This window comes from Mixophyes fleayi, chromosome 2, assembly GCF_038048845.1.
Source record: "Mixophyes fleayi isolate aMixFle1 chromosome 2, aMixFle1.hap1, whole genome shotgun sequence".
Lineage (NCBI taxonomy): Eukaryota > Metazoa > Chordata > Amphibia > Anura > Limnodynastidae > Mixophyes > Mixophyes fleayi.
The window spans coordinates 146,110,597-146,138,549 of NC_134403.1; the positions used below are offsets into that span (position 1 = coordinate 146,110,597).

The following is a 27,953-nucleotide window of genomic DNA, read 5'->3' on the forward strand; positions in this document are numbered from 1 at the left end:
GATGTGTGTAACACTCATCCTCATCCAGCGCTGCTGGTGATATCGCTGCACGGGTGTAATAGGATACGGAACCGGTGCAGCAGATCGGGATCGCGGTCAGTACCGGTGTCCAGCGGTTTACATACTGACCGAGCGGGGCCGGGGGCGCGCACCCTGCCTGTGGGCGCGCCTCCCTGTAGCCGCAGCCGTCCGTAACATCACAAAAATGAACTTGGATCGTTTAAGAAAGAGAGTGCGGCAATATATAGAGCAGGTGAGACCATGTGATCTCCCACATCACGTGACGTGGTGGCCTTCTACCACTGGGTGATGGTCACTCTTAGCTATGTGTTCTGGTATTGCTGATAATACCTGCATGAGTATGATCTAGGTATTGGTACTGCTTTACTGTGCTACCTTAGTGGTGCGGTATTGTTAAATGCTTATTGTGTTTGTGGAATTCCCTCCCTTGCACAGTAAGACTTTCCTCTAGTCTTCAAACCATCAAGTGTTCTCTGAAAACCCGCCTTTTCAGACAAGCTTATAATATTCCTCAATCAGCATCTTAATCTCCCTAGGTTACCCTATTACCACCCTATACACAGCTAAGACAACAACCCTCTGACCAACAATGCTATATGACTGATCACACAGCCCACGCAATACTTTTTACCTTTGCATTCTAGCTGGTCCAATGCGCAATATGATGTAGCGCGTGCCCTTGTGTTTCAAACTGCCATTGTCCCATAGATTGTAAGCTTGCGAGCAGGGCCCTCTTACCTCTCTGTATGTATTACCTGGTATTATTTTTTTAATGTTTGTTCTCAATTGTAAAGCGCTCCCAAATTTGCTGGCGCTATATAAATAAATGTTGATGTTGATGCTTATTATGTAAGCTGAAAATTTTCGATCCACACTGTTCTTCACAGTATTTTTCAGAGTCTGAGCCACGGTATTTGCATTTCTAAAGTAGATTTGCCAAAAGACCCTTCTCTACTGTTTGTAGACGTTTATAATAAGTGTGTCAATTTATTTGCTTTTTCTCCAGATGTGCAGTATTACACAATATGCCTGATACTTTATAAACAAATTCTAAAATAACACGACAGGTAAAATATAATCGAAGTTTAAATATTGTCATCAAAATATAAAATCAAATTCCAGGGGGGTGCTATTCCTGTGCAAATTCATCACAAACATAGTGATCATAGGAACTCCATAAATCTAAGTATAGCATAACTGTTGTGCATTATTAATTATACACAATAGTATTTAAATTCAACAGCCTCAATGAACAATAATTTGTAAAGACAAATAAGACTGTAGATCAAGGGAAGTAGCTTTTGGGCCGTTGGCCTGTATTAATGGTAGAAACATTGCTATGGGCTAACTCACCTTTAAAATTATAAATAATGAAAAATATGCTTTAAAGTTAGGGCTACAGTAGTTATTTTGACCCTATATAGCTCACATGCTTCCGGCTGAAAAGTGTATAGGGGAATGCAATTAGCTGCGAAGTGTCTCTGGAACGTCCGCGATTGTCCGTGTGCCACAAGACTGGCAATTGAATCCCCCCCATAACTGCTAGCCCCTATGGACCAGCTGCACTTGTTACACTCTCTTGCATGTTGCAATTGCTTCTTGCTATTTCCGAGGTATGGAATATGTGGGAGAGGTCCTCTTTTGTTATGTAAAAAGTTGGACAAGGTTGCAGGTCTTGGAAGCAATCCCCAGAAATGTCAGTAAAGCCCTTCTTTTTGCAAAGAATTTTGTTTGTCCATTTTGACCCATGATCTAACATGAGTTATCCACTGAGAGTCATACTGATTATGTTGTTGAAGTTTTCGTCTTTTTATTAACTGTGCTGCACCATCAGTAGCTGCAGAGAAATGGCAATCGCCAGTGGTTGTTTTATTATTGGTGGATAATGATGCTGCTGTCTTACAATAGCCACACGTACTTTCAACACAAACTGTTACAACTGTTATTCCTCAGCCTTATGCATCAAGTGTTCCTTCCCACATCTCTTAGATTGTAAGCTTATTTAGGAAAGGCCATCTTTAACTTCTGTTTCATTTTAATGCATGTCATTTGTTAGTCATGATCCCCTTAATGTTCAATGCTGTGTAATAAGTCAGTGCTTTATAAATGAAAAAAATAATAATATTGTTACTTAATGTCTATATATTTATGTGTCTGTGTGTAGGTATGTGTATATATATATATATATATATATATATATATATATATATATATATATATATATGTGTGTATATATGTATATGTTGCATTATTACAGCAATGTGACTACATTGACAAACTATAATAAACAGCTTTGTATGAAAGTGTTGCATAATCTTAAGTTCTGTAACATGGCATTGCGTAGTTGTTCTGCCTCCCCATGCATTTACAGCGATGTTGCTCCCTCATATAGGAGGGCTGCATGTAAATCTGGCTAGGATGCTAAACACAGCTATCATGCAAATTGCTGTCACTGCCACCTCCTTACTGTAGACCAGTGAGAAGAGCTGTTGTAGAGCCGGGTGCAGACGTAAACGTTGCTTGGTATTGAGCATGTCTCCTACCTCTCCCTCTCATCATCATTCTGCTGTGTACATCATTCTCCATTTAACAACTGTTTCAATTACAAAGGAGCAAAATCAAAGGGGTAAAAGGTAATAAGATTGACATTCTTTCTCTCCCACATTGAGCAGGGCTCTACTAGACCTGTACTGCATTAAAACTATGCAAATACAGCCTTGTGCACTGTAAATAAATAAAAGGATCCATAAAAAACTCTAATAATATAATCCACACAATGTTTTATTGAGGCTCCTGTGTAGCACCACCAAGACTGAACCTAGCCTGGCTGCTGTACTGTCGCAGTGGATACAAATAGATGTGGTTGATTGCAAGGCACTTCAATTGTGTATATTCTGTAGCCAATCATTGTGTCCCTTGCTAACATATTTGGGATACTAAATAAATAAAGGATGACAGAGCCACCTTTTAATTAGCAGTTCTCTATAGCTTAGTTCTACTGCTGAGGAGATGGTTGGAAGAACAGATTGCTAAAACTCCTCTTTGCAATACTAAAGAGAATCAGATTGGTTGATAGGATTTTGGAAAGACATATATATTCTCTGTTTTTTAATTAATAGTCATATGAAATCTTTCTGTCTCTTGCAGCAACAGTACCAGAGTGCCTTATTTTGGGCAGATAAGGTTGCTTCATTGTCGCACGGTAAGTGCTTCTGTTATTACTAATTTCATACACATATGTACAAGGAAAACATGAGTCGATCTCTCTCTCTCAAATATATTTGTTCAGATGCAATATAAATCTGTTATTTCATATATGAATATCAACAACAAAGTTAACCATCCTATGTACAACAATGCATTGCAACTAGCCTTTACGCAATAAGTTGCACACAACAAAGCATCATCCCCATCCTCTCGCTCATAACATATTATACTTAGTCCTTGATGCTTTTGTCCTTCCCTTTCCATGGTATCAGCCATAAACTGTTGGAATCACATAGCAACTTTTAGAGCTCCCAAATGCAGGATTACAGTACACTGCGCTATGATTGGGCCAAAACCACACTCCTATAGAGAACCTCTGGTCATGTCATCATCAGTACAACTCTGGCAGTACAGTAGTACTCCAGTGCTTAATAATTCTGTGTCTGGGGCATCTAAAGGCCAGGCGTATATATTGAGATGCATTTACTATCATATAGCATAGCCACTGCCTTTCCCCATTATCTGTTATGTGATTGAGCATGTTCTATACAGATGTGGCATGTGGATGTTATATGGATTATATGATCAACTTTTACAAAGCATACTACCAAGAAAGGGGAAGGGTTATGGGTTATGTTATACTAAAGAAAATGTTAGAAGTGAGGAGCATCCGCTGTACATTATGCCTGAAAGACACACCATAGCTATGGATAAAACATCTTGATTCTTAGCTACTCAAATATTCACTTCATATTAAGTAGGGCCTGTAAATGGTCCAACATTAAATGTATTTGTCAGAAAAAGTATGTGAACCTTTGCTTTCTGTGACTGTAAACTGCTATCAAACATTTATGGTAATTGCTGATCAGCCCCACACATGGTCTTGGAGGAATATTTGCCCAGTCCTCTTTCCAGAACTACTTCAACTCATGGATGTTGGTAGGCTTTCTTACATGAACACCCTGCTTCTGGTCCTGCCGCTACATTTTGATTGGATTAAGGTCTGGGATTTAACTCGCCATTTCAAAACGGGAAATTTCTTTTGCTTCAACCATTTTTTGGTAGACCGACTTGTGTGTTTAGGGTCATTGTCTTGCTGCAAGACCCACCTACTGTTGATCCTCAGTTTACGGACAGACATTCTCCTGTAAAACTTGCTGGTACAATCCTGATTTCATAGTTCCATCAATGGTGGCAAGCAATTGGGATGAGAATCTTATGTTAGAATGCAGTGTTTGTTTTCTCCAAACATAATGTTTCTCATTTAGGGGCATATTTATTAATTAATAGGGTTTTGCGATGACAGATGATTTTTTGGCCCCAGTTATAAAAAATGAACCTGGGACATCGCATCCGATAGGAGGCTGTCCTGACAATGATTTCACTTGCCTTAAAAGTCCCGTTGTCTGGCTCTGCTTTCTGGTCCCTATGGCAAAGTTGCTTTGCGCGTACTTGCTATAGTTACCAAAGGGTAGAGCAGGTAAGCTGTCTTTAAAGATCCAAAGATCCCTCTACCGCAATGCTTTCCCCATAGGCTTCAATGGCTAATCTTCATATGGCGTTAGCTATTGCGGACAAGTTTAACCGCAGTCTCCATAGAAACCTATTGGGACTAGTTTTGTGTACAAAGCCAGTAGGACTGCAACAGTTATTGGAGATATCTGCTGCAATCTTTTAGTTATAAATAACTTTGTAACTTTAATTTTCGGTAGTTTTTGGAGGATTTTAGGCTAAAAGTACTGTGTTAAATAGGCCCTTAATCCCAAAGTTCTTAGTTAGATATGTCCATCCACAGAACATTCTTCTAGTAGTCTTCTGTCTTATCCAGGTGGTCTTTAGCAAACTTTAATTGGGTAGCAATATTCTTCTTGGAGATAAGTGGCTTCTTCTTTGCTATCCTCCCATGCGCACTATTTTTGTGCAATGTTTGCCTATGGTACACTCATGCTAACATACATACATACATACATACATACATACATACGTACACCGATGCTAACCAGTGCAAGAAAGGCCTGCAAGTTCTTTAACATTACCCTGGAATTCTTTCGGATCTCCTGGAATATTATGTGCCTTGGAGTGTTTTCTTGTTTGAATGACTGCTCCTGGAGAGAGATGTAGAGAATGGTGTTGAATTTTTTCCATTTGTACACTATCTGCTTGACAGTAAATTGGTAAAGCCCAAAGTCTTTAGAAATGTTTTACAACATTTTACAACCTGATGAGCATCAACAACTCCTACCTCCATACCTATTATCTGGAATTTGATTGCATAATTTTTAGTGTGTACTCGGTACATTTACCCTTTAGAATTTCACTTAAAAATATGCATGCAATAATTTTAGATTCAATGCAGTTTTGAAGGTTGCAATTACAAATTAAAGATTTGGTAGAACCGCAGCCTACAATTAATATTCACTTTGAACACTGTTATTATTAATATATTCTCTTGTATTCTATAGTCTCAGTTGTTCGTTGTATTTTTTATTTTAGCGGTACTTATTGTCCTTCACATTCTGCCAAGACTTAAAAATAAACAGCAACTACTAATCTGATGTGATCTTCAAATGCTCATCTGCTAAGTAATGATTTTCTGTTAGGCATAAACATTTAGCTGTTTGAGTACCACATCATTTGTTCTTTATAATCCAACACTACAAAGTCAAAACTGTCCGAGTACCATGTATTGACTATTTCAAAGTCAGGATAACATACAAATTTTTTCTTATCATTAGCCTGATCTGGTGATTCCCCCTGAAGGCTCCAATGATCCAGCATGCTTCTCTCTACTACCGATTGCTTGGCTCAAGGGAGTAGCGATTTTCTCTTCACCTTTTCACTGTGAACGTCCCTTTCCTGCAACAATACTGCTGTTTTTTTCAATACTGTCTTCGTAGTAGAGACGAGTGCAATGCTGGACCATTGGGACCTCAAAGGAAGCCTGGCACACTGTTTAATGTCACAGTGAAGGTCAGTAGAAGTTAGTGATTTTTTTTCCAATTCAATTTTTAATGCATTATTTAGGAACACTGATGTATTGTACAGAATCAGTTACTACCATAGAATAGCACCTAGTGTAACCTCATGGCGTTATGTGACCATTGGACTCCTCAGTAATTTCTAGTGTATATATATCATCTAGACAAAGGGGTGCTTCAGTTCAAATACTGTTAAGTTATCTGAAATATAAAGAATTGCTTGTTTTGTTTGCAGAGGAGCCACAAGATATTTATTGGCTGGCGCAATGTCTGTATCTGACTGCTCAGTATCACCGAGCTTCGCATGCACTAAGGTCACGAAAACTGGATAAAGTGAGTTTTTGTTCATGTTGATCACACTTTGTGTTTTGGAAAACAAACGTCTTTAGAGCCAGTTTTGGCTTTGCTAGAGACAAGTGCATGGGTTAATATTAATGTTCCTTAAATGTGCTGTTGTAAATGGCAATAACAGTAGACCCATATTTCCTCACATTCAAAAATGTCCTCAAACCGGTGGTACTGCAGGAGTACCCACATCCTAGTAACAACTGTTTTAAAGTAATCATCCCAAAACTCATAGTTTATTACTTAGCTCTGCTCTAAGGTTGTGTAAATATAACACAATTGCGTGTTTTGTTTGCAGTGATGTTTATTGGCCATTTAAATGATAAAATAAGATCCTAAAAGCTACAGAAATACTGCATAGCATCATGGACTCCATTCTTTTCCAAGACATTTTACTGCTGGTCCTTTAATGTTAACAAACATTTTGGAGTACACTCATAACAATTACAGTTCAAAAGTGAATTGCTCTTTAGTGTCTAAGGACAATGTAGAAAAAGTGCAAGCCGTGAATCCACTCTCTGCACAATTGTCCTAGTAAAGCCAGTTATCAAGAGTGATACAGCAGAGTGATGGTACGAAGTACACAGTATTGTATAGGACCTTTTTGTTGCTCTTTATAACTCCTTTTTTTCTTTTGTCTTTTTATTATTAGGTGTTTGAGGCATGTCGTTATCTTGCAGCACGATGTCATGTAAGTAGCATCACTAAGCTAATATGGATATAATGTGTAAGCATCAGACCTTTTTAGTTTAGGTAGCAATTCCTAAAGAATCAAAACTATTGTTTCTAGCCAATTATATATTTTTTTTATTAATGTGCTGCAACAGCTTATATGTCAAACCTTCAGAATATGAACTGGGATCTCTTGTTATGTTTCTGTTCAGTATGCTGCAAAAGAGTACCAGCAGGCTCTAGACATCCTTGATATGGAGGAGCCCATCAGTAAGAAGTTGTTTGAAAAGAGTATTAAGGATGAGAAGATCTCAAAGGATGGCTCTGGAGAATGGCAAATGTCACAGTCCTCGGTAAAGTCTTGGTTTTAAAGTTTTAGGATTTTTATTTTCTCTGGCTTTTTTTTTTTTTTTAACAGTTGAACATGTCTGTGATATCTGGTTTCTCTTACAGTTGTTTTAATATTGACTAGATGTGTCATGTAGATGGTCTGTATGATAGTATGTGGTGTATCAAATTAGTATTTCAGCACAAAAAATACATGTAGCAAAATTAACCAGACACATTTCCTAAGTCTGTCTGCTAACCAAGATTTCAACATTAAAGAACACAGATTGGCAAACATATGGCTAAATAACTTAATAGAACACTATATGCATTTTAACTATTCTAGGATGAAACCAATGGTACCATACATTGTTATGTTTATTAGGTTACTAAGTATTTATTTACAATAAATATCACATTACCCTAAAAGGGTAAAGTTGGAGACATAGGGTACTTCCAATGTGATGCACATTTATGAGAAGAAGGAAATCATTGTGAGAATCAATTACGCACAGTTAATCTTAATAGAACTTTGACACTTTGGAGAAAAGTGTATTGGTCTACAAGGACTAATTCTTTGTTCATTTATAATTCTGCTGCAAAAATGTAATGACTCGGAAATGGAAAAAAATAAACAATATGAAATAATTTCTGGTGGAAACTAATCCCAAAATAAATATATTGTTATGAGGACTGTACTATTCTTGCCTTTCCTTGAATGTGCCTAAATCATTGCTTACTTGTTTGTTTAACATCCAAAGTAAGTCTTGATCAGTAATAACCATCCTGTTATAAGCAATGTGTGCAACATATAATTTAACTATTTACATATAACAATTTTAACATAACAGACAAAATGATCAACTATGTTAGCAGTTTGTTTAGCATGTTCTTGGTTTGCTTTGTGTACTTTTAAGAGATGGTGGTTCCCAGTCATCCAGTGCTGATTGTCACTTTGGCATATCTTAGTTGATGCCCCTTACATGGAGTTTCAAATAGGTTTAACTTCTGGTTTCCAAGCTTCTGAATTATTTTGAATGACCTGAATTGCAGCACTGAAATTTACATGGAGTTATGATAAAAACCCTGTCATAATTATTATGTGTCTGTTATTGTTCATTTATATTCTCGATTGGAGTCTCATGGGGTCCCTGGATGCTTTCTTTGCAGATCAAAAGCTCCATTTGCCTTTTGCGTGGAAAGATCTATGATGCTCTGGATAACAGAACGCTGGCGACCTACTGCTACAAAGAAGCCTTGAAGTTTGATGTTTACTGCTTTGAAGCATTTGACCTATTAACAGCGCACCATATGCTAACGGCACAAGAAGGTCAGAAAGTAACATCTCTCTCATCATTGCATGTATTTTGGGTGTTAATTGTTCTTTTATGTACAGTGCAAATAATATACTCTGTAGGAGAAAGTAGTCAACCTCTGCTTCTCCAGCTTTTGTGGAACTACATGCGTTTCTTGAAACATGGTGGGACATATGTCCACGACAGAAGAAGAGACATATGTTGCTTAAGCTTTTGACCAGGCATTTAAAGCTTATATGTGTGTCCACTTCCTAACTATTAAACTCTGCCAGGTTGTATGCTAATATCAGCCTTTATTAGAAACTACTTCCACCCCAATAATGTCTCACCCGGGCTTTTCCTGGCTAAATATTAAAATCCATGTTACAATGCACTAAACTGAGGTTTCCATCAATATATGATGGCATGATATTGGTAAGGATGTGTATGGGCTGTACCCCCTTCATCACCAGGGATTTTACATACTTTAGCATAAAACCCACATTTTAAAGTTTTGCAATATGTTCGTTAAACTGAGAGTAATTTTCTAACTAGTAAATTTAATGCTGTTTTTTTTTTTTTTTTTACAGGACAGATTTTTCATACTATTTATAGGTTTTTACACTTTATAAATCTATTCATACAAATCATAAAGTACAGAAGAAATAACAGGAGTATCTTCTACACATACAGAACTTTTGAAATTTAAACTAATATAAGCTGATATTCCTTATACAATATATGCTATGAAGGTGTGGGCCGTTTATCTTACAATATTTTTAGCCACGCATAAAAGTAATTTTAACCATTTAATCGCATCTGTTGGCCCTTTATGATGCAGACTCTTAAGCAGTTTGGGTTTGGGGTGACTTCCTCCAAGGGATGAAAGCTTTGTACTCTACTCCATCAGCCAGGGTCTCAGTAAACGGTGTCTTATCAAAACCCTTGACTCTTGCGAATGGCACCAGACAGGGGTGCCCTTTGTCACCCCTGATTTTCACACGATTTTTCGAGTCCCTGACAGTGAGAATGTGCTTATGCCCGGATATAAATGTTGTGTTAATAGGAGTGGAAGAGTATAAGGTATGCCTTGCTGATGATGTATATGTCCATTCCAAACCCAACTTCTTTCTACTTAGAGTTCTCCTGTTGTAAAATTAATTTCTCTAAAACAGAATCTCTTGATCTCCATTTTTAACCATATGCCTTGTAGCTTTTGAAGAGCAACTATAATTTCTCCTGGCAACATAATAAGATTAAATATTTCGGGATAAATTTCACTGCCCAATCGAATCGCTATTCATAGAGAATTTTCCTCAAATTATCAAATCAAAAAAGCTGGATATGTTCAGGTGGCAGAAATGATTTATATCATGGCTTGGTAGGACAGTGGTACTTAAAATGAATCTAGTGTTCTACCTACACCAAGCCCTCCGGGTCAAGGATCCCAAGGCCATTTTGGTGCAACTACTTCGTTGGTTTGTCTAATTTGTGTGAAATAATAATCAGAAATAAGACTTCCCTCGTACTGTCTCACCCTGTCACTGCTCTCAAGTGCCATATCTGGGACCACTGCAAATGCCTCTTCAGGAGTACATCCTTCCACTCCCCTATCACACCCCTATGAGACAATCCTGATTTTCCACCTGGGCAATATGTGACCTTACTTTGGAATCTGATCACTGCTTTGCTCTGGCCACCTTGCAGGAAAAATGAGTCTTTGGATATCTGCAAGTGAAAACTTTGTTGATTCACTTCCTATGTTTGATATAACTAGACCCCTGACAACTTTCGAGTCCTTATGTTTGTATAACCCCCTCTCAAAAGGCATCATCTCTGTGCTCTATAAGCTGCCATCCCAAAACTTGAAATCAACTGGGAAACTTGGGCAACCCACCACATGAAGATACATGGTTTACTACAAAAGAAAGGTTCTCTAGATCCCTAATATCCTCCTTTATTAAGGAGAACTCCTATAAAGTCTATTATTGGTGGTACCTGATTCCCGCTGGATTATGGAGGATATATGGTGCCACCTCTGATCAATGCTGCAGTGGTGTGGATGAAGAGGATCCTTCATCATAATCTGGTGGTCTTGCTCAAAGAGAGTCCGGTTTTGGGACAATGTTTTTATCCTTATTAATGATATTGTGAAAGTTCCAATCTCTAACCGCAATTGTTTTTGTCAACATTGTTGCATTGCTCCTCAGAAAGAGGTACCTTGGGGACTGGTACATCAAAAGGTGCATATCCACAGCACTTTTTTTTTCTTTCCACAGAGAAAGAACTTCTTGATTCTCTACCTCTTAGTAAGAAATGCTCGGAAGATCAAGAGCTCCTCCGTTTCCTCTTTGAAAACAAGCTGAAAAAGGTAAACACATCTTAACTGTAACGTAAACCTTTATCAAGCATATGAATTTGGCTGCCTGTAATTTACATATACCTTTATATTTTATAATAGAGTGCATTATGACATGAATATGACCTTATACAAATATATTAAAAATAAAATATTTATGGTGTTAGAGAGGAAACAAAACTCCTTAGATTGTTTTATTCAAATTTACCTAGATATTTTTAAGTTCTCAGATACAGTATTCACATAAATTACTTGTTCCTCTTCTTCATGTAAATGGAAGTAGTCACACAAAGGAATACTTGTTTAGTGGGAACAACGTTAAGCTGGCATCACATGAGCCGATCCTGCTGCTAGTTTCTACAGCCAAGCTACAAGTTCGTTTTCCAATTAGACTAAACATGTTGACCATGGAGTTATCCAGCTGATTGATTGCACACACCCAGGCTGACAGCGGTTATCTGACAAATGAGTTTTCAGCATGCTAATAATGATCTCATCATTCTATGGCATACCAATCCTTTAAGGGCCACACCTATGCAAATATTGGGCCCAGCTGCTTATATTGGTGTGTTGGGTTAGGTTCACATGAAAATGAAATGTATTTGCCTTTTTGTGAAAATTCCCAGTACTATTATTATTATTATTAATAATAATATAATATTATTATTATTACCATTTATTTATATAGCGCCACTAATGCCGCAGCGCTTTACAGAGAACTCGCTCACATCAGTCCCTGCCCCATTGGGGCTTACAGTCTAAATTTCCTAACACACACAGACTAGGGTCAATTTGTTAGCAGCCAAGCAACCTACCAGTATGTTTATGGAGTGTGGGAGGAAACCCAGGCAAACACGGGGAGAACATACAAACTCCACACAGTTAAGGCCATGAGCGGAAATTGAACTCATGACCCCAGTGCTGTAAGACAGAAGTGCTACTTTCAATTTCATTACTTAAACACTTATGTCTTTCAGTACAACAAACCCAGTGAAACGGTGATACCAGAATCTGCAGATGGACTTCAGGAAAACCTGGATGTAGTAGTTTCTTTAGCAGAAAGACATTATTACAACTGTGACTTTAAGATGTGCTACAAGCTTACATCTGTGTAAGTATATGCATTAGCCATTGCAGTAAACAGTGTAAAATGTAAATTCTGTGATGCGGCTTGGGAGGAATAAAAGAATGCATTTTTTTGTGTATTTCTGTAAATATACTGCTCTAAATTGTGTTTTCATGAAGAGGCTATATTAATAAAATTACCAACATTTTTAACGCATCTATCTTGGGTGCATATACTCTAACAAAGTACTTCCTTCATTAAACACATTCTCACATCAATTTTTGCATTGTGAATTGAGACACACGCATTATTATTGGACTATAATATAAGTTTGATCTGACAGAATGGAAAGACAAAATGTAGCACAGTTGTAGGGTGGCTAGACTTAACTAGTTACACAATTAGAATACACAGGACTTATTTTATGTCAATGTTCTTATTATTTCAGAGTAATGGAGAAAGATCCTTTCCATGCAAATTGTTTACCTGTACATATAGGCACGCTAGTAGAACTGAACAAAGCAAATGGTAAGTTTTGCTGTCTGTGCTTCCTCAACGAGCAGCACATTTATTGAAATTCTATTGAATATCCTTAACATTGTTTTTTTCTTTACAGAACTTTTCTACCTTTCACATAAACTGGTTGATTTATACCCTAATAATCCGGCAAGTATTTACATTTCTTTCCTAGTCAATAATCCGTTGCATGTACATTTTTACTGTTATTTTTTATTTAATAAATAATTAGTCCTAGCAACCCATATAACTTATCTATAGCTCTGAAGTATGAGGGTGCTCAGGACTTAGAGGAAAATATGTCACGCCATGACTCACCCTGGCTACATCAGTTTATTCAGGCAGCAACTGCGGACTATAAAAAAAAATGTATACATAGTTCAGGCTGCTGTGTCAGATTGTTACATAACACTATCATCATCATCATTTATTTATTTAGCGCCACTAATTCCGCAACGCTGTACAGAGAACTCACATCAGTCCCATCAGTCAGCTTACAGTCTAAATTCCCTAACATACACACAGAGACAGACACATAGATGAGGGTCAATTTAATAGCAGCCAATTAACCTACTAGTATGTTTTTGGAGTGTGGGAGGAAACCGGAGCACCCGGAGGAAACTCACGCAAACACGGGGAGAACATACAAACTCCACACAGAGAAGGCCATGGTCAGGAATCGTGACCCCAGTGCTGAGAGGCAGAAGTGCCAACCACTAAGCCACTATGTAATTAGTGTGTTAAAGGTATTGTTTTGGGATTGAGCCAGAATAAAAAGTATAATCTAGTGATGGAGAGCGTGAAAAGGCAAGGGCTTCTTCAAAAATGTGTCTTGGGGCCTAGTAGTTTCTAGTTACTGTCTACTACAAGCAGTTCTATTTGTCTACAGGGAAGTGTGCTAGCTGCGGGGAAAGCTGGGCTACAGGGAAGTGTGCTAGCTGCAGGGAAAGCTGGGCTACAGGGAAGTGTGCTAGCTGCGGGGAAAGCTGGGCTACAGGGAAGTGTGCTAGCTGCGGGGAAGGCTGGGTTACAGGGAAGTGTGCTAGCTGCGGGGAAGGCTGGGTTACAGGGAAGTGTGCTAGCTGCGGGGAAAGCTGGGCTACAGGGAAGTGTGCTAGCTGCGGGGAAAGCTGGGCTACAGGGAAGTGTGCTAGCTGCGGGGAAAGCTGGGCTACAGGGAAGTGTGCTAGCTGCGGGGAAGGCTGGGTTACAGGGAAGTGTGCTAGCTGCGGGGAAGGCTGGGTTACAGGGAAGTGTGCTAGCTGCGGGGAAAGCTGGGTTACAGGGAAGTGTGCTAGCTGCGGGGAAAATAAAAATAAGATGGCACCACTGCTAAAGTAAACTGTTACACAATTTTTTTCAGGTCCATCGCACAATAAATTTCAGCAACTTTAATGTTTAGAACAAAATATTGCACTTGTGGATTAAATATGAGAAATAGATTTGCACTTGTATGTTTCTGCTGTAATAGGGAAAATTATTTCAGCTACTTTTATATGCTTTGATATTCATAAATGTGCTTGGCTTTAGGATACATGTGTTTCAGAAAATAACAATATAACAATGTTTGCCTTGCGGGAAACATTTAACTGCACTCTATTGAAAACAAAATAATAAACAAAAATATCTAATTTAAGAATAGAAACGATCAGTGGGGCAGTTGTAATGGTAGCAGGCAAACTTTACTCGTCCTTTTTAGAAGTCTTGATGGATATTTTCCTTGGGTTTTAATTGTGGTGTTCTTGCTTGCTTCAGGTGTCCTGGTTTGCAGTAGGTTGTTATTATCTCATGGTGGGGCATAAAAATGAACATGCCAGGAGATATCTCAGGTAGGATATGCATTAATTCTTATTATATTACATTGTGTCATGGTGGCGTGAGGGTACAAATAAAGCATCAGTGTGTATATATACAGTATTGTGATCATCTATTAATGTGCTGTAATCATGGTCTATATATGTTTACTAATATTGCACACAAGGATGCATTTCACTTAAAGAATGTTGGGTTGTTTTTCAGCAAAGCCACCACATTAGAGAGAAGCTATGGTCCAGCGTGGATTGCGTATGGACATTCATTTGCAGTGGAAAGTGAACATGACCAGGCAATGGCTGCCTATTTCACGGCAGCGCAGCTGATGAAAGGGTATGATTATTAATTACTGACCAGCAGATGGGGAGGACCCAGTGTAGGGTCTTTGAAACAGAATCTGCAGCAAGAAACATTTCTATATATAGCATTTTAAAGTATTTTTTCCATAAGGTCTATTATGCACATTTAATGCAAAATGTAACACTTTTGCTATCTCTTATTGTTTTCTGGATAAAATTTCTAGTAGAGTGTGTATAGCGCTTATTTGCCCTGAAGCTCCTGCCACATTTGTTGGGCTTTTTGCACTAAATCCCCTGTCTATGGTTGAACCTTTGTACCATGCTACAAACCCAACGTTATAGAGTTGAAATTGAGAAAGTAGATTTTTGCCCTGCTCCGTTAACATCCAGCAAGATGCTGTGACTGAAGGGGCTGGCTGCAGACCAAGGACTCAATACAGCCAGTCCACAGAACATGGCAGTAGCTTCAGGACAGATAAGTGCTATATACATTCTACTAGAGATTGTATGTAGAAATTGCTTATAGATAGGGTATGGGTCATAATTGCAAGAAAGATGGGGGTCTATTTTTCATATTTAAGCACGAAAGTAAAAAAACAAAAACCTACACAAAAGTCTTAAGTAAAATATTTTTTTTTTAGTTTCTTTTTATTTTACCAAAAGAGATCCTTTTGATAAAAAAATAAAATAAAGTATTTATACATATGACATCCGGGTTATAAGCTGTGTCAGTGTGTGATCACGAAATACAGTATTTGTGCTCTTTTGCTGCAGCACTTACCTGTGAATTGGCACATGTTAGATCTTGTCATATTGATATTTTGGATGTAGAATTAGCTAAGAGGAGGGTACAAAAATAATAGTAGAGGAATTATACCCGATTAGTATCTTGGGGAGACATTACAGTACAGTGAGATCTGATTGTTGGTATTTTGACTATAGCTCATGATTCAACAGCAAATTATTAAAATTGCTATTCACTGCTATACTTTTTCAGATGCCATTTGCCAATGCTATATATTGGACTGGAGTATGGCCTGACCAATAACTCTAAGTTGGCAGAGAGATTTTTCAGCCAGGCCTTGAGTATCGCACCAGAAGATCCATTTGTTATGCATGAAGTTGGTGTGGTGGCATTTCAGAATGGAGAGTACGTATGAAAAAACTTCTTACATTACCACACGCAATAGGACATGTTTTGCTGCTTGTAAAAGGCTGTATTTGAAAGAAATGAACATTTCAAAGCTCCTGTAGTAAATGCACTAGATTTGTAATATTGATGCAGGTATTTTAAACTGTAAGCTTTCCAGTCACATTGAGGACTGTCACTTCTGGATATCTGTACTAGTATTTTCACCAACACTTCTTTTTACACTGCAGCTGGAAAACTGCTGAGAAATGGTTTTTGGAAGCACTAGAAAAAATCAGAGCCATCGGAAACGAGGTAACGTCATATTAACTAACAGAGAACAGTGGTCATGTTCTTCTAAACTGAGACATACACAGGAGAATACCTTAATTTCAACCAAAATAACTAAACCCATTTCCGTGGCTATAGATGTGGGGGTTGTTTTTTGTTTTTTTTTTGTTTTTAGCTGTGCTAAAAAGGGGAAGCATAAAAGAAAGAAGCACCACATTTCTAAAAACTGTAATGATGATTGGGTGTAAACAATGTCTTTACCTTTTTTAAAAAAAAAGTGTAATGAAGCCCCAACTCCAACATTGTCATTGACAAATTATTATTATTATTATTATTATTATTATTATTATTATTATTATCGTAGATTTGTAAGATGCGATGGAACAGTGCTCAGCAGCATTGTACAGTAGGGAAAATAGGACATACATAAAACAAGGACATACATGACAGACAGAATAAATGAAGACATGAAAACAAAGTGTATGGAGGAACCTGCTCATTAGAGAGCTTACATTCTAAGTGGAAGAGGGCACAGTTGAAACGAGGTGTGACAGCTGTGAAATTGTATTAGTGTGAATAGTATCATCAGGGATAAGGTAAGCTTTTAAAAACAGAGATGGGTTTTTAGAGAACATCTACAGATTTGAAGGCTGTGGGAAAGCCTAATTGGGCGTGGCAGGGAATTCCATAAGTGGGGAGCAGCACCGGAGAAGTCTTGTGGGTGGGAGTGAGAGGTGGTTGTCAGAAACTAGACAAGGCGCAGGTCAGACTTAGATCTAAGAGGGCGGGAGGGAGATGTATGAAGGGTGGTGTTATTGAGGGCTTTGTAGGTAAGTGAGTAATTGGAATTTGATTCTGGAAGTCACAGGGAACCAGTGTAGGGATTTGCAAACAGGTGCAGCAGATGTGGAGCAGTGAGAGAGGAAGATCAGTCTTGCAGTAGCATTAAGGATGGATTGAAGTATGGATAGATGGGTGTCAGGAATGCCAGATAGCAGGAGGTTGCAAAAGTCAAGACGGGAGATGATGAGAGTTTTGGTAGCATTTTGAGTAAGAAAAGGCAATGTTTTTAATAAGAGGAACAGCGATTTAAAACCTCATATTAGAATCTGGGTTTGTAAATACCCTCCACGTAGCAGTGCCAAGAAGGCAAATGAGTTCAGAATGGTGCACTAAAAGTCCCTCCTCTATATTCTAAAACAAAAATCTGTGTTAGGAGATGTCTAAGCCAAGTCCCTTTTGAAATGAGACAATATTATTCCTTTAACAGAAAATCAACATTTTGGGCTATAGATATCCCTTTATTGAGACCTTACTGAATGCACCATACATGTTATGTAATAAGATGAAACTGATCCATTTTGGTGAAGAACAATCATAGTTCATATTGAACAATCATGACATGACCACAAAAAAATACACCACACAGAGTAATGGTCCTTCCAGCTTACTATATGAATGTATTAGTAATCACTTTACCTCTTGGGGCTAGATTTACTATGCTGTGGGTTTGAAAAAGTGGGAATGTTGCCTATAGCAACCAATCAGATTCTATCTATCATTTTGTAGAAGGTACTAAATAAATGAAAGCTAGAATCTGATTGGTTGCTATAGGCAACATCCCCACTTTTTCAAACCCGCAGCTTAGTAAATCTAGCCCTTGATGTGCATGCCATGTACTGTAAGCGAAAGAGTGGACTGAATCCTTGTATACAGAAAGCCTAATGCACTGTTTGTTTCTAAATGTTACTAAAAGTTATAATGACTCTGTTTTGCAGGTTACAGTTGACAAATGGGAACCTTTGCTAAACAACTTAGGTCATGTACGCCGAAAACTCAAGTAAGTAAATCAATTTAAGTAATTAAATACGCTGATTACATACTATATTCTTGGGAAAATTGTGCTAGTGGAATGTTCAACCATTGTTTCAAAAAGCCAGTGTATTTATTTAAAACTTAGATGTTTCCGTCCAATTGTGGACCTTTATCCAGATAACAATATGTGAGCAAAGGCTCTATGCATAACTAATCTCTAAAAATAACTAAAACCAATGAGTAACCCCACTTGGGTAAAAAATGCTATGCAAACTGCACTGACTGCATCACCCCACTCCTGTATTAACCATCACCATAACAAATATACCAAGCACGATGATATGTCTGTAACATGATCAGTAGTGACGTGACAGACAGTATGATACAGAAGACCAGAATACAACAGCACCCCCTGATCACTTGATCTTTTTTTGTTGTCAACTTTGCTGCCATCTATAGTACTAATAATCATATTCTGTTTGGAGTGTTTTGATGCTAAAGGGAATCCTTTTCTAAGAAAATATGTCATGAGATGTTTGTAAATATACTACTATTGGAACAGAGGCTTGAATGCTGGTTTCTAAGAAAATTCCCATCACAGTATAGTCTAAATCTACAGATAACAAATGTTTTCTTTCTTTTTTTTATTTAAGGCTCTTTAACCTCATTATTTATATTTAAATATTAGAAGTGGCAGCATTTTCATTACCTTAAGTTTTATTGTATGTTTTTTTGTTTGTTCCTTTGGCAGAAAGTATGAAGATGCCTTAGAATACCATCGCCAAGCTCTGGTTCTGATACCACAAAATGCCTCTACTTATTCTGCCATTGGATATGTACACAGTTTAATGGGAAATTTTGAAAGTGCAATTGATTATTTTCATACGGTAAACTTTTATCTTTAAAATATACAGAGCACCTTTTAGTTATCAGCCCTCATCTCCTGCATGCCTGTACTGATTGAAATAGGGATGGATGGGTGAGGGAAATGCCAGATAGGAAGTGGTTGCAGTAGTTGGAATGGGAGATGATTAGAGAATGGATAAGATTTTTGGTTGTATCTTCGGTAAGAAAAGGGCATATGGTAGCAAAATTTCAAAGGTTGAGGCAACAGGATTGTGAAAGACTTTATGCGAGACCTTCCTATCTCAGGATGCCACCAAAACCTTCTCCTCACTGAGCTCCCCTGCTCCCACCTCACCCCCCATCGTTCTATACTCAATGTGGCTGCGAGACATCTACCTTTCACAACGCTCTTCTTCTGCCTCCCCTCTCTGCCTTGCCTTACACTGGCTCCTCTTTCCCTACAGAATTCTTTTCAAACTACTAACCTTCACTTGCAATGCCTTCTCCCACTCAACTGCCCCTTATATCCACAACCTCCTTTCCATTCACTCTCCCTCCTTCTCGCTGCGCTCGGCCAATGACTGTCGCCTCTCCTCTGATCACCTCATCCCATTCCAGAATCCAAGACTTCTCCTGAACTGCCTCCCTCCACTAGGATGACCTCCCAAGCTCCATCCGACTGTCCCCTAATTTATTCTCTTTCAAACAGGAACTTAAAACTCACCTCTTCCTCAAAGCCTATCAGCCATCCACCTAACCCTCTCTCCATGCTCGTTCTCATCACCTCTCTCTTCCCAGCCCCTGTACTCGCTCCTCCTGCCCTTGATCCCCTCTACTGAGTCCCCTTTGTGCTTGCTATCTGTTTGCCCTTTAGGATGTAAGCTCTTACGGCAGGACCCTCTTCCCTTCTGTCTATACTTGTTCTTCTGCTACAACTTCACTACAGTTGCTATGCCTGGAGCTTCTGGAGTCTTGGTATTACTTATTTATTGTTCTGTACTGTTTTCCTTGTATGGTCTACTGTTGTGTATGGCGCTGTGGAAATCTTGTGGTGCCTTATAAAGGATAATAATAATGTGAGGAGTAACGTGGGGGGAGTCATGTGTGATACTAAGGCAAACTGATGAAGTGTGTAAAATAGGTAAGAGTGAAGGATAAAGTGTTTCAGAGGGGCCATAGAGTTGGATCCTAGATAAATATTTGAAGAAAGCTATGTTTGGCAATGATCTAATGGGGGGTGAGACAGGTGTTTCACAAATTAGTATTAATCTAAATGATTTTGCATGTGTGAAATTATCTGATTCCCTTCTATATACTGAAGAACATTTCTGTCATGTGTTACTTTGGGGACAAGGGTGTGGTTGGATAATAGGTATAAACACTGCTCCTGGCGGAAAAAAATCAAAACTCCAACTCCAGGCACAAGCCCACAAAGTCATATTTTCCTTAGTGTCCATATGAGTTTGTCATTCTTTTTCTTTCGAGCTCAACCTCCTGGAGGCTGGGTTCATACCCATCATCATATGTTCTCCAATAAACTACACAATAGGGTATTTAAAGATAATTACAGGAAACACTTTTTTCTTTTCTATAGGTCTTATACATTTGGATGGTGTTCTAAATACATTATAATTTTACTTTCAGGCTCTAGGTCTAAGGAGAGACGATACATTTTCTGTTACAATGCTTGGACACTGCATAGAAATGTATATTGGAGATTCTGAAGCATACATTGGTAAGGTTTCATATAAATTATTATTGTGTATTTGAGTAACAAGGATCTACAGGTCCTACTGAAAGGTGATTGCTAACCATATGACTTGGAAGGGAGGGGAAAATATTTGTATTTAAATTTATATATTAGTAAGACTGCAGTGGAAAATCAAGACTGACCAGGCCATTTCACCTTTATAGTTTGTTTAAACAATCATATTTTGGGTTTGGTTTACATTTAATCCCTTCACAAAGCTAGAACCAATTACAGAATCTGAATCAGAGAGACAGTTTTTTTGTTTTTGTGCTTGTTTTCACAGCAGGGAACTCTAGCACTGCAACATTTCCATGGCACTGAACTATATTGAAGTGCTATGGACTCTTTTTTTTTTTTTTTTTTTTTTTTTTTTTCTCAGCTAACAAGAAACTCCTGGAGATGGATTGCACCCTGTTCGCTAAACATGGGTGGTGGTGGTGGGGGGGGGGGGGGGGGGGTTGATTGCAAGGGAGATATCCAGAGTTAGTATGTGTGGTGCTACACATATACTTGACATTTCTAAGTATAATTTATAGATGGTGGAGAAACATGCCACTGCTTAATCTCCGTTGTTAAGACCTGTCAAATGTTAAAGGAGGTGCAGTGTTTGTTTGCTTTCTTGTACACCGTATTCATCTGAACGTGGTGGGCTTAACGTGAAAGAGCAGTGTGCTTCCATATCCAGTGGAGAATATCCTGTGATGCAATCAGAGATTTCTTTGGTTGAAGATTGTCCTGGGAGTTGGGTCAGAACTTCTGTGCATGTCCACACTAAGTGATCATGTGACTCATTATGATCTCCTCTAAAAAAAAAAAGAAAAAAAAGCACACACTGTTGTTTTGTTTAGATCTGCATTCGACTTTGCAATACTTGGTATACATACTTGTTATTGCTATACTCAGGATAACTAGCTGACTGCATTTTAGTATAGCGCTCTGGACTTACACTAATTGTGTAAAAAAGACTCTGGTAAGACACTTATTCCAATATGCTAAAAAATAAAGCCCTATTTATCTTTCTTCCTATCTGGGGAACATTGCTACTATGGGGTTGTAGCTAGTGAGTGTGGAGTTGGCACTTAACTAGTTAAACTGTGAATGCTGACAGACTCCTCCCCTCTGCAACCCCCTGCAGCTAGTCAGTGTAGTCTAAGTGCCCAAAGAGTTGGGCTGACTTTTCTTTTGCTCCTATTTATTTTATTTTATAGACAGTTTTTTTCCACTAGGATAGTGTAGAAAGAAGATAGAAGGGGACAGCATGGCTGCTTTACTTACAGGACTGCAGCGCTGTCAGGTAGAGAGAGTGGTGGCTCTCACAGAAACCGCCTATTTTCTTTGCATGATACTTGCACGCAGAGCGGGAGAAGACGTGGCCACATCATTTCCTGGGGACCGGCGCTGCTCTGAGGAGCATAGAGCGCAGGAATCCAGAAGCGATGGTCGCCGCCATCTTGGAAACTTCCAGTCCCTTCCTCAGAGATTAAGAATTAATTATGAATGTATTAAGAAGAGGTAGTCTGCGGGCTTGATAGGAGAAGCGCCGCAGACAAACTCTTATAAGCAGTCAGGAGGCCGCTGGACGCTGCAGACAGGAGAAGTTATTATAGAGCTCCCCCTGTCTTAATCGGCAGATTGGTTTCTCCCACAGGGCCAAAGCATTGGCTGGAGAAGGAAACATTTGCAGTCAAAACTTGAACAGACTTGGCTGTTGCTGGACTTCCTCCTGCCTGCTATACATTAGCCTGGATAGGCTAAGTATTATTTATATTACACTATACTTGCTATATAAGAGGAGGTGCACACGGTGTCTTACAACAATTGTAGTGTTGTAGTTACATAATTGAATATGTTGGTTTCTACTCACTAAAAATGTGTGTGTGTGTGTATGTATGTATATATATATATATATATATATATATATATATATATATATATATATATATATATATTATACCCTAAGAAACTGACTTTGTCAGGGATTAGTAGTATTCTTAGGGGTTAATCTGTACCTGTGTGATTGTATACTATACTTTCTATTCCTTTTCAATAATCATGTCTGATAAAGGAAAATCTACCAAAGCTAAATTTTATATTTGTTCAACATGTAAAAAAGAATTACATTTGGGACAACAGGACCAGGGGGCTATCTGCATGGGCTGTGACGCAGGGTCCCAGGCCGCACAGTCTCAGGTTTCGGCATCTATAGCCATGGAGGAACCAAAGTGGGCAGTGTCTTTACAACAGGCTGTAAACTCTCTGGTGCAGCGTTTGAGCCGCCCAAAAGAGACTTTAGTAGAGGAACACCCCTCTACCTCGTAAGTTGGGGTAGCCCAAAAGACAGTATTGTCTCAACAAGAGGAGAATGCAGGTGCAGGTCCAAGTGGCCTTCCATCCTCATTGGCTCCTTCGGGCCTTTCCCAGGGGAAACCGGCCTGGTCTAGAGCTTTGGTTAGCAGTATAGATAAATTTAACCTTTTTTTAGACTACCCAGGACCATCAGGGTCTAGGTACAAAAGACACAAAGTGAGCCATCCTCTCTTCTCGGTCTCTGACTCTGAGGCCTCATCAGAGGAGGACGGGGAACTTCTGCCTTAGTCAGATTTCCAGACACAGGTCTTAGACCTGGATGACTCTAATAGAAACCAAGGTGTTGAGGATTTGGTTCTGGCAGTTCAGCAGGCCTTAGATCTCGTAAACATTGACGAGCCTAGACCAGTTAACCACGGGTTATTAAAAAAAACACGTAATTTGTTTTCCCCGTTCTTCGGAATTAAGGGAGATTGCTGAATCGGCCAGGTCTCAGCCCTATCACAAAATGGTGGTTCCACATAGTCCCTGTACCCATTGCAGCCAGATGACCTAGCACGCTGGGAACAGGTTCCTAGAGTGGATACACCGGTGGCACGACTGGTGCGCCAGATTACTCTGTTCTGGGCACAGCCAATCTTCAGGATGTCACTGATCGGAAAGTGGAAGGATTTTTAAAATCTGTTTATGGTATAGTGGGAGCCTCCTTTAGACTCATGCTGTCTTCTGCATGGCTTGCTAAAGCGATGGAGATGTGGACTGACCGACTGGCAAAGGGTTAGCAGGATTCGGACCTTCTTCCCTGGGCCTTACACCTGAAGGAAGCTGCAGAGTATCTGTATGAGGCAATGCAGAAAGCCGCATTCTTGTAATTTTCGAGGTTTAGTTATTTTCGCCAGCCTTTTCGTGGAGGTATGCCTTTAGAGGCCAGACAAGCAGAGGTAGGAATTCTGGGTTTAGAGGCCTCCCCCATAGAGGATGGTCCTCAGCTGGTAGCAGGCGTCGGGCCAGACTTCCGGGGAAACCGGCAGTCTGACTCTCACCCTCCTCTCTTTTCGGCCACAGGAGTGGAGGGGCGTCTACAACTGTTCACAGAACAGTGGATAAAATCCTCTCCAGATAATGGCAAGGCGATATATCCTAGATCTTTTAGGTCAGGCCCCTCATCGGTTCTTTGCAACTTCCTTGCCCCTCGACCACAACAGAAGGCAAGCAATGTTGCACTGTGTAGATTCTCTTCTTTCAGTGGGAGTAATCTGCCTGGTCCAGAGACTTAAAGTCTGTAAATCCACACCGGAGAATAGACAGGTTTTGAATGGAGTCTCTTCGTTCAGTGATAAATGGGTTGGAAGGGGGAGAATTCCTGCCGTCCATAGATATTCGGGATGCATATCTGCATGTACCTATATGGGAAGGGCACCAGCCATTGCTCGCTTCACGGCAGAAGCGGCCCATTACCAATTCAGGGCACTTCCTTTTGGCCTGGCAACAGTGCCTAGAGTATTTACAAAAATCATGGCAGTAATGGCTGTCCACCTCCGATCTATGTGGGTGTGCATAGTGCCCTATCTCGACGACTTGCTGATCAAAGCCCCTTCAGATCAGCTTCTTCGTCACCATTTACACCTCACTTTAGAGACCCTGCAGCTTCACGGTTGGTTGACGTCCAGAAATCGCAGTTAATACCTGTTGTGGGGATGATTTTCTTATGTCTTATAATGGACACCAGAAGACAGAAAATTTTCCTTCCACAGGACAAGGTTTGCTTGCTACAAGACCTAGTGACCAAGATCCTAGACAGTTACAAACCTTCCATGCTTCTTTGCATGAGGTTACTGGGCAAGATGACCTTCGAGACAATCCCCTATAGAAGGTTTCACTCGAGATGCTTCCAAGGGGATCTCCTAAAGAAGTGGTCAGGTTCATCTCTCCACTTGGAGCACCAGAGGATACTGTTGTCCCCAGAGGCTCGTCTATCGCTCAGATGGTGTAAGAGTCAAGAACATATAAGCATGGGTAGATCTTTTGCCCCATGCTCCTAGATCATCCTAACAACAGATGCTAGTCTAAAGGGCTTGGTTGCATTGACGCTACATTTGTACCTTCAGGGTCTTTGGTCAGAACAAGAAAGTTCCCTTCCAATAAATATCCTGGAGTTGAAGGCCATGTTAATGGCTCTCAAAGGGGCTCAGTCTCTTATTTAGGGATTCCCAGTACGATTACAATCAGACAATGCCACGGTGGTGGCATATGTCAACAAACAGGGGGAGACAAGGAGTCCAAATGCAATGGACATATCAGCCCAGATATTTGCCTGAGCAGAACAGTTCGTCCCATCTCTGTCAGCCGTATTCATTCCAGGCATTCTAAATTGGGAAGCCGACTTCCTAAGGTGTCACACAGCAATGCCAGGGAAATGGTCGCTCCATCCAGAAGTGTTTCAAATATTAGTCCGGAAGTGGGGCCTTCCGGATCTGAATCTTATGGCGTCCAGACACAATCGACAGGTTCCCAGATTCTGTGCAAGAGCAAGGGACCCGCAAGTAGATTTGGCTGCTAAGTTTTCTTTAAAATGGTCTTGATGTAGGACTACTCCTGGGATCCTTAAAGGTCCAGGTCTCGGCCCTTTTCATTTTCTTCCAGAAGCGTCTGTCGGACCTTCCGGAAGTCCGTACTTTTTTGCAGGGGATCCTGCACATTCAACCTCCCGTTGTTCCTTCCACGGCACCCTGGGACTTGAATTTGGTACTATCTATGCTACAAGAACCTACTTTTGCACCCTTACAGTAAGCGGACCTTAGGTTTCTGACATGGAAGGTGGTCCTGCTGGCCATAGCGTGGGCTAGACGAGTCTCAGAGCTTGGGGCTCTTTTCTGCAGGGAGCCTTTCCTGGTCTTCCATGATGACAGGGCGGTGCTTCGGACTGTCCCTTCCTTTCTGCCGAAAGTAGTTTTCGGATTTCACATTAATCAGGAAATAGTGGTGAGAGTGATCCAAGATGCTTCCGCAGATTCCACCTTAGAATATTTAGACGTGGTCGTGGCATTACGTATTTATGTTCAAAGAACTTCGGACATCCGGCGTACGAACTCTCTTTTTGTCTTAGTCGATTCCCAGAAAAGAGGCTGGCCAGCTTCCAAGCAGACCATTGCTCGATGGCTTACCTTTACCTCAATGGCTGATCAGACTGTGCCTACCCACATTACAGCACACTCCAACAGGTCTGTGGGGGCTTCCTGCGCTGCGCGGAATGGGGCTATGCCGAGCGGCCACATGGTCCTCGGTCCACACATTCACCAAATTTTACCAGTTCAGTGAGTTCACGTCCTCGGATGCTAGCTTCGGCCGTAGCGTGCTACAAGCTTGCATCCAGGACAGTCCCTCCCTTAGGGGGGCTGCTTTGGTACGTCCCCATGGTAGCAGTGTCCCCCAGATAGGAAGAAAAAGAAAAAAGGATTTTTATACTTACGATAAATTCCTTTCTCTGATTCCATCTGGGGGATGCTGCGTTCCCTCCCTTCTATTCTTCTGCTGTTTTGCTTCTTGGTTGTTCGACTCCCTTTCCTTGAGGGCTTTAGAATTACATTGACTAGCTGCAGGGGTTGCAGAGGGGAGGAGTCTGTCAGCAGTCACAGTTTAACTAGTTAAGTGCCAACTCCACACTCCCCAGCTACAACCCCATGGTAGCAGTGTCCCCAGATGGAATCAGAGAAAGGGATTTATTGTAAGTATAAAAATCCTTTTTTCTCCATAAAAATGTAAATGTTTTAGGTGTGCTAGAAAATAACATTTTGAAATGTAGCGCCAGATTTTAAATTAAAAGTTGTAGATATCAAAACAATTGTGTGCTGTTGGCATAATAGATAATAGACTAAGTGAACAGTAAAACTTGAGGGATATTTATATTAATACACACAAAATGCAGTTTTAATAATAAATCTTACCAGTATTCCTTTTTCACTCCATGTTACTTTTTCCACAAGTGTCTGTAAATATAAATGTATGGATCTCACATACTCTAGGGTTCTGTAAATTTGTTACACTGTAAAAACACCTAAAACTGTTTATCATCATCTTAGGAACCGAGATCAAGGACAAGTTAAGATGTTACGACTTTGATGTGCACACAATGAAAACCTTGAAGAACATTATTTCTCCTCCCTGGGAGAGGGAGTTTGAGTTGCAGCGGCAGTCCCTTGATGAAAGTGGCATTATAGCCTTAGAGACTTCTCAACTTATACCTAAATCCTCTGACGCCAGGTCTCCAGTTGAGGAAGCTCTTGAAATTGAGATGAATGAGAGTGATATGATGCTGGAGACTTCAATGTCCGATCACAGCACATGAGTAGAATGGCACTGAGCTTACCCTATAATATTTGGGACTCTTTTTTTACACCGTGAAATCTAGATATTTTATAGTGAACAGACACACCACTCTTTGCCTAAACTGGGAATGAACCCCCTGCATCCTCGCAGAGATGCTGGCAGTATACTGTTGAGCAATGGTTTGCTGGTCGTCTTGGCTGCAAAAATTTGAGAGGTGTGTTACTCTGAAGAGGTTTTACATTTTTACCGTTAACCATTGTAAAATGTATTTCACCTAATTATGTTTTTTTAAACATTGTACTGTGGACTGTCATTATAATTATAATAAAGTGCTGCACAATTATTCACATGTTAAATAGAAATTCCATGTGAATAAAAATATTTCCGTGCATTAACTAGAGACGAGTGATCTATGTCCACAGACCACTCCGTGTTATAATGTGAAATTGCTTTTCGCAGACATATATACGTGTACATGCATCAAACTTGGTCATTGTCTGTAATAAAGACTGAAATTAACAAAATGTGTTGTTTTTTTGTATTTTTATTTTTTAAGTTTTTTTTATGCTTATTAAATGTATCACTTAGATCA

The 27,953-nt window shown here is 39.6% G+C and overlaps 1 protein-coding gene across 1 annotated transcript; it reads left to right on the plus strand.

Moving 5' to 3' along the window:
* CDC16 (cell division cycle 16) lies at positions 1-27,953 on the plus strand. The gene is made up of 18 exons (XM_075200170.1): positions 1-253; positions 3,169-3,223; positions 6,442-6,539; positions 7,204-7,242; positions 7,436-7,576; positions 8,721-8,880; positions 11,125-11,216; positions 12,182-12,315; positions 12,719-12,798; positions 12,887-12,936; positions 14,542-14,615; positions 14,806-14,931; positions 15,895-16,047; positions 16,278-16,341; positions 18,096-18,157; positions 18,884-19,019; positions 20,623-20,713; positions 27,115-27,953. The coding sequence occupies exons 1-18, from the start codon at positions 206-208 to the stop codon at positions 27,378-27,380; spliced, it is 1,869 nt and encodes a 622-aa protein (XP_075056271.1). The 5' UTR covers positions 1-205; the 3' UTR covers positions 27,381-27,953.

Coding starts and splice junctions, on each gene's coding strand:
- CDC16 (XM_075200170.1), top strand. CDS start 206: ATGAACTTGGATCGTTTAAGAAAGAGAGTGCGGCAATATATAGAGCAG. Junction 3,224..6,441: donor GGTTGCTTCATTGTCGCACG/GTAAGTGCTTCT, acceptor TTTTGTTTGCAG/AGGAGCCACAAGATATTTAT. Junction 12,316..12,718: donor TGCTACAAGCTTACATCTGT/GTAAGTATATGC, acceptor TTATTATTTCAG/AGTAATGGAGAAAGATCCTT.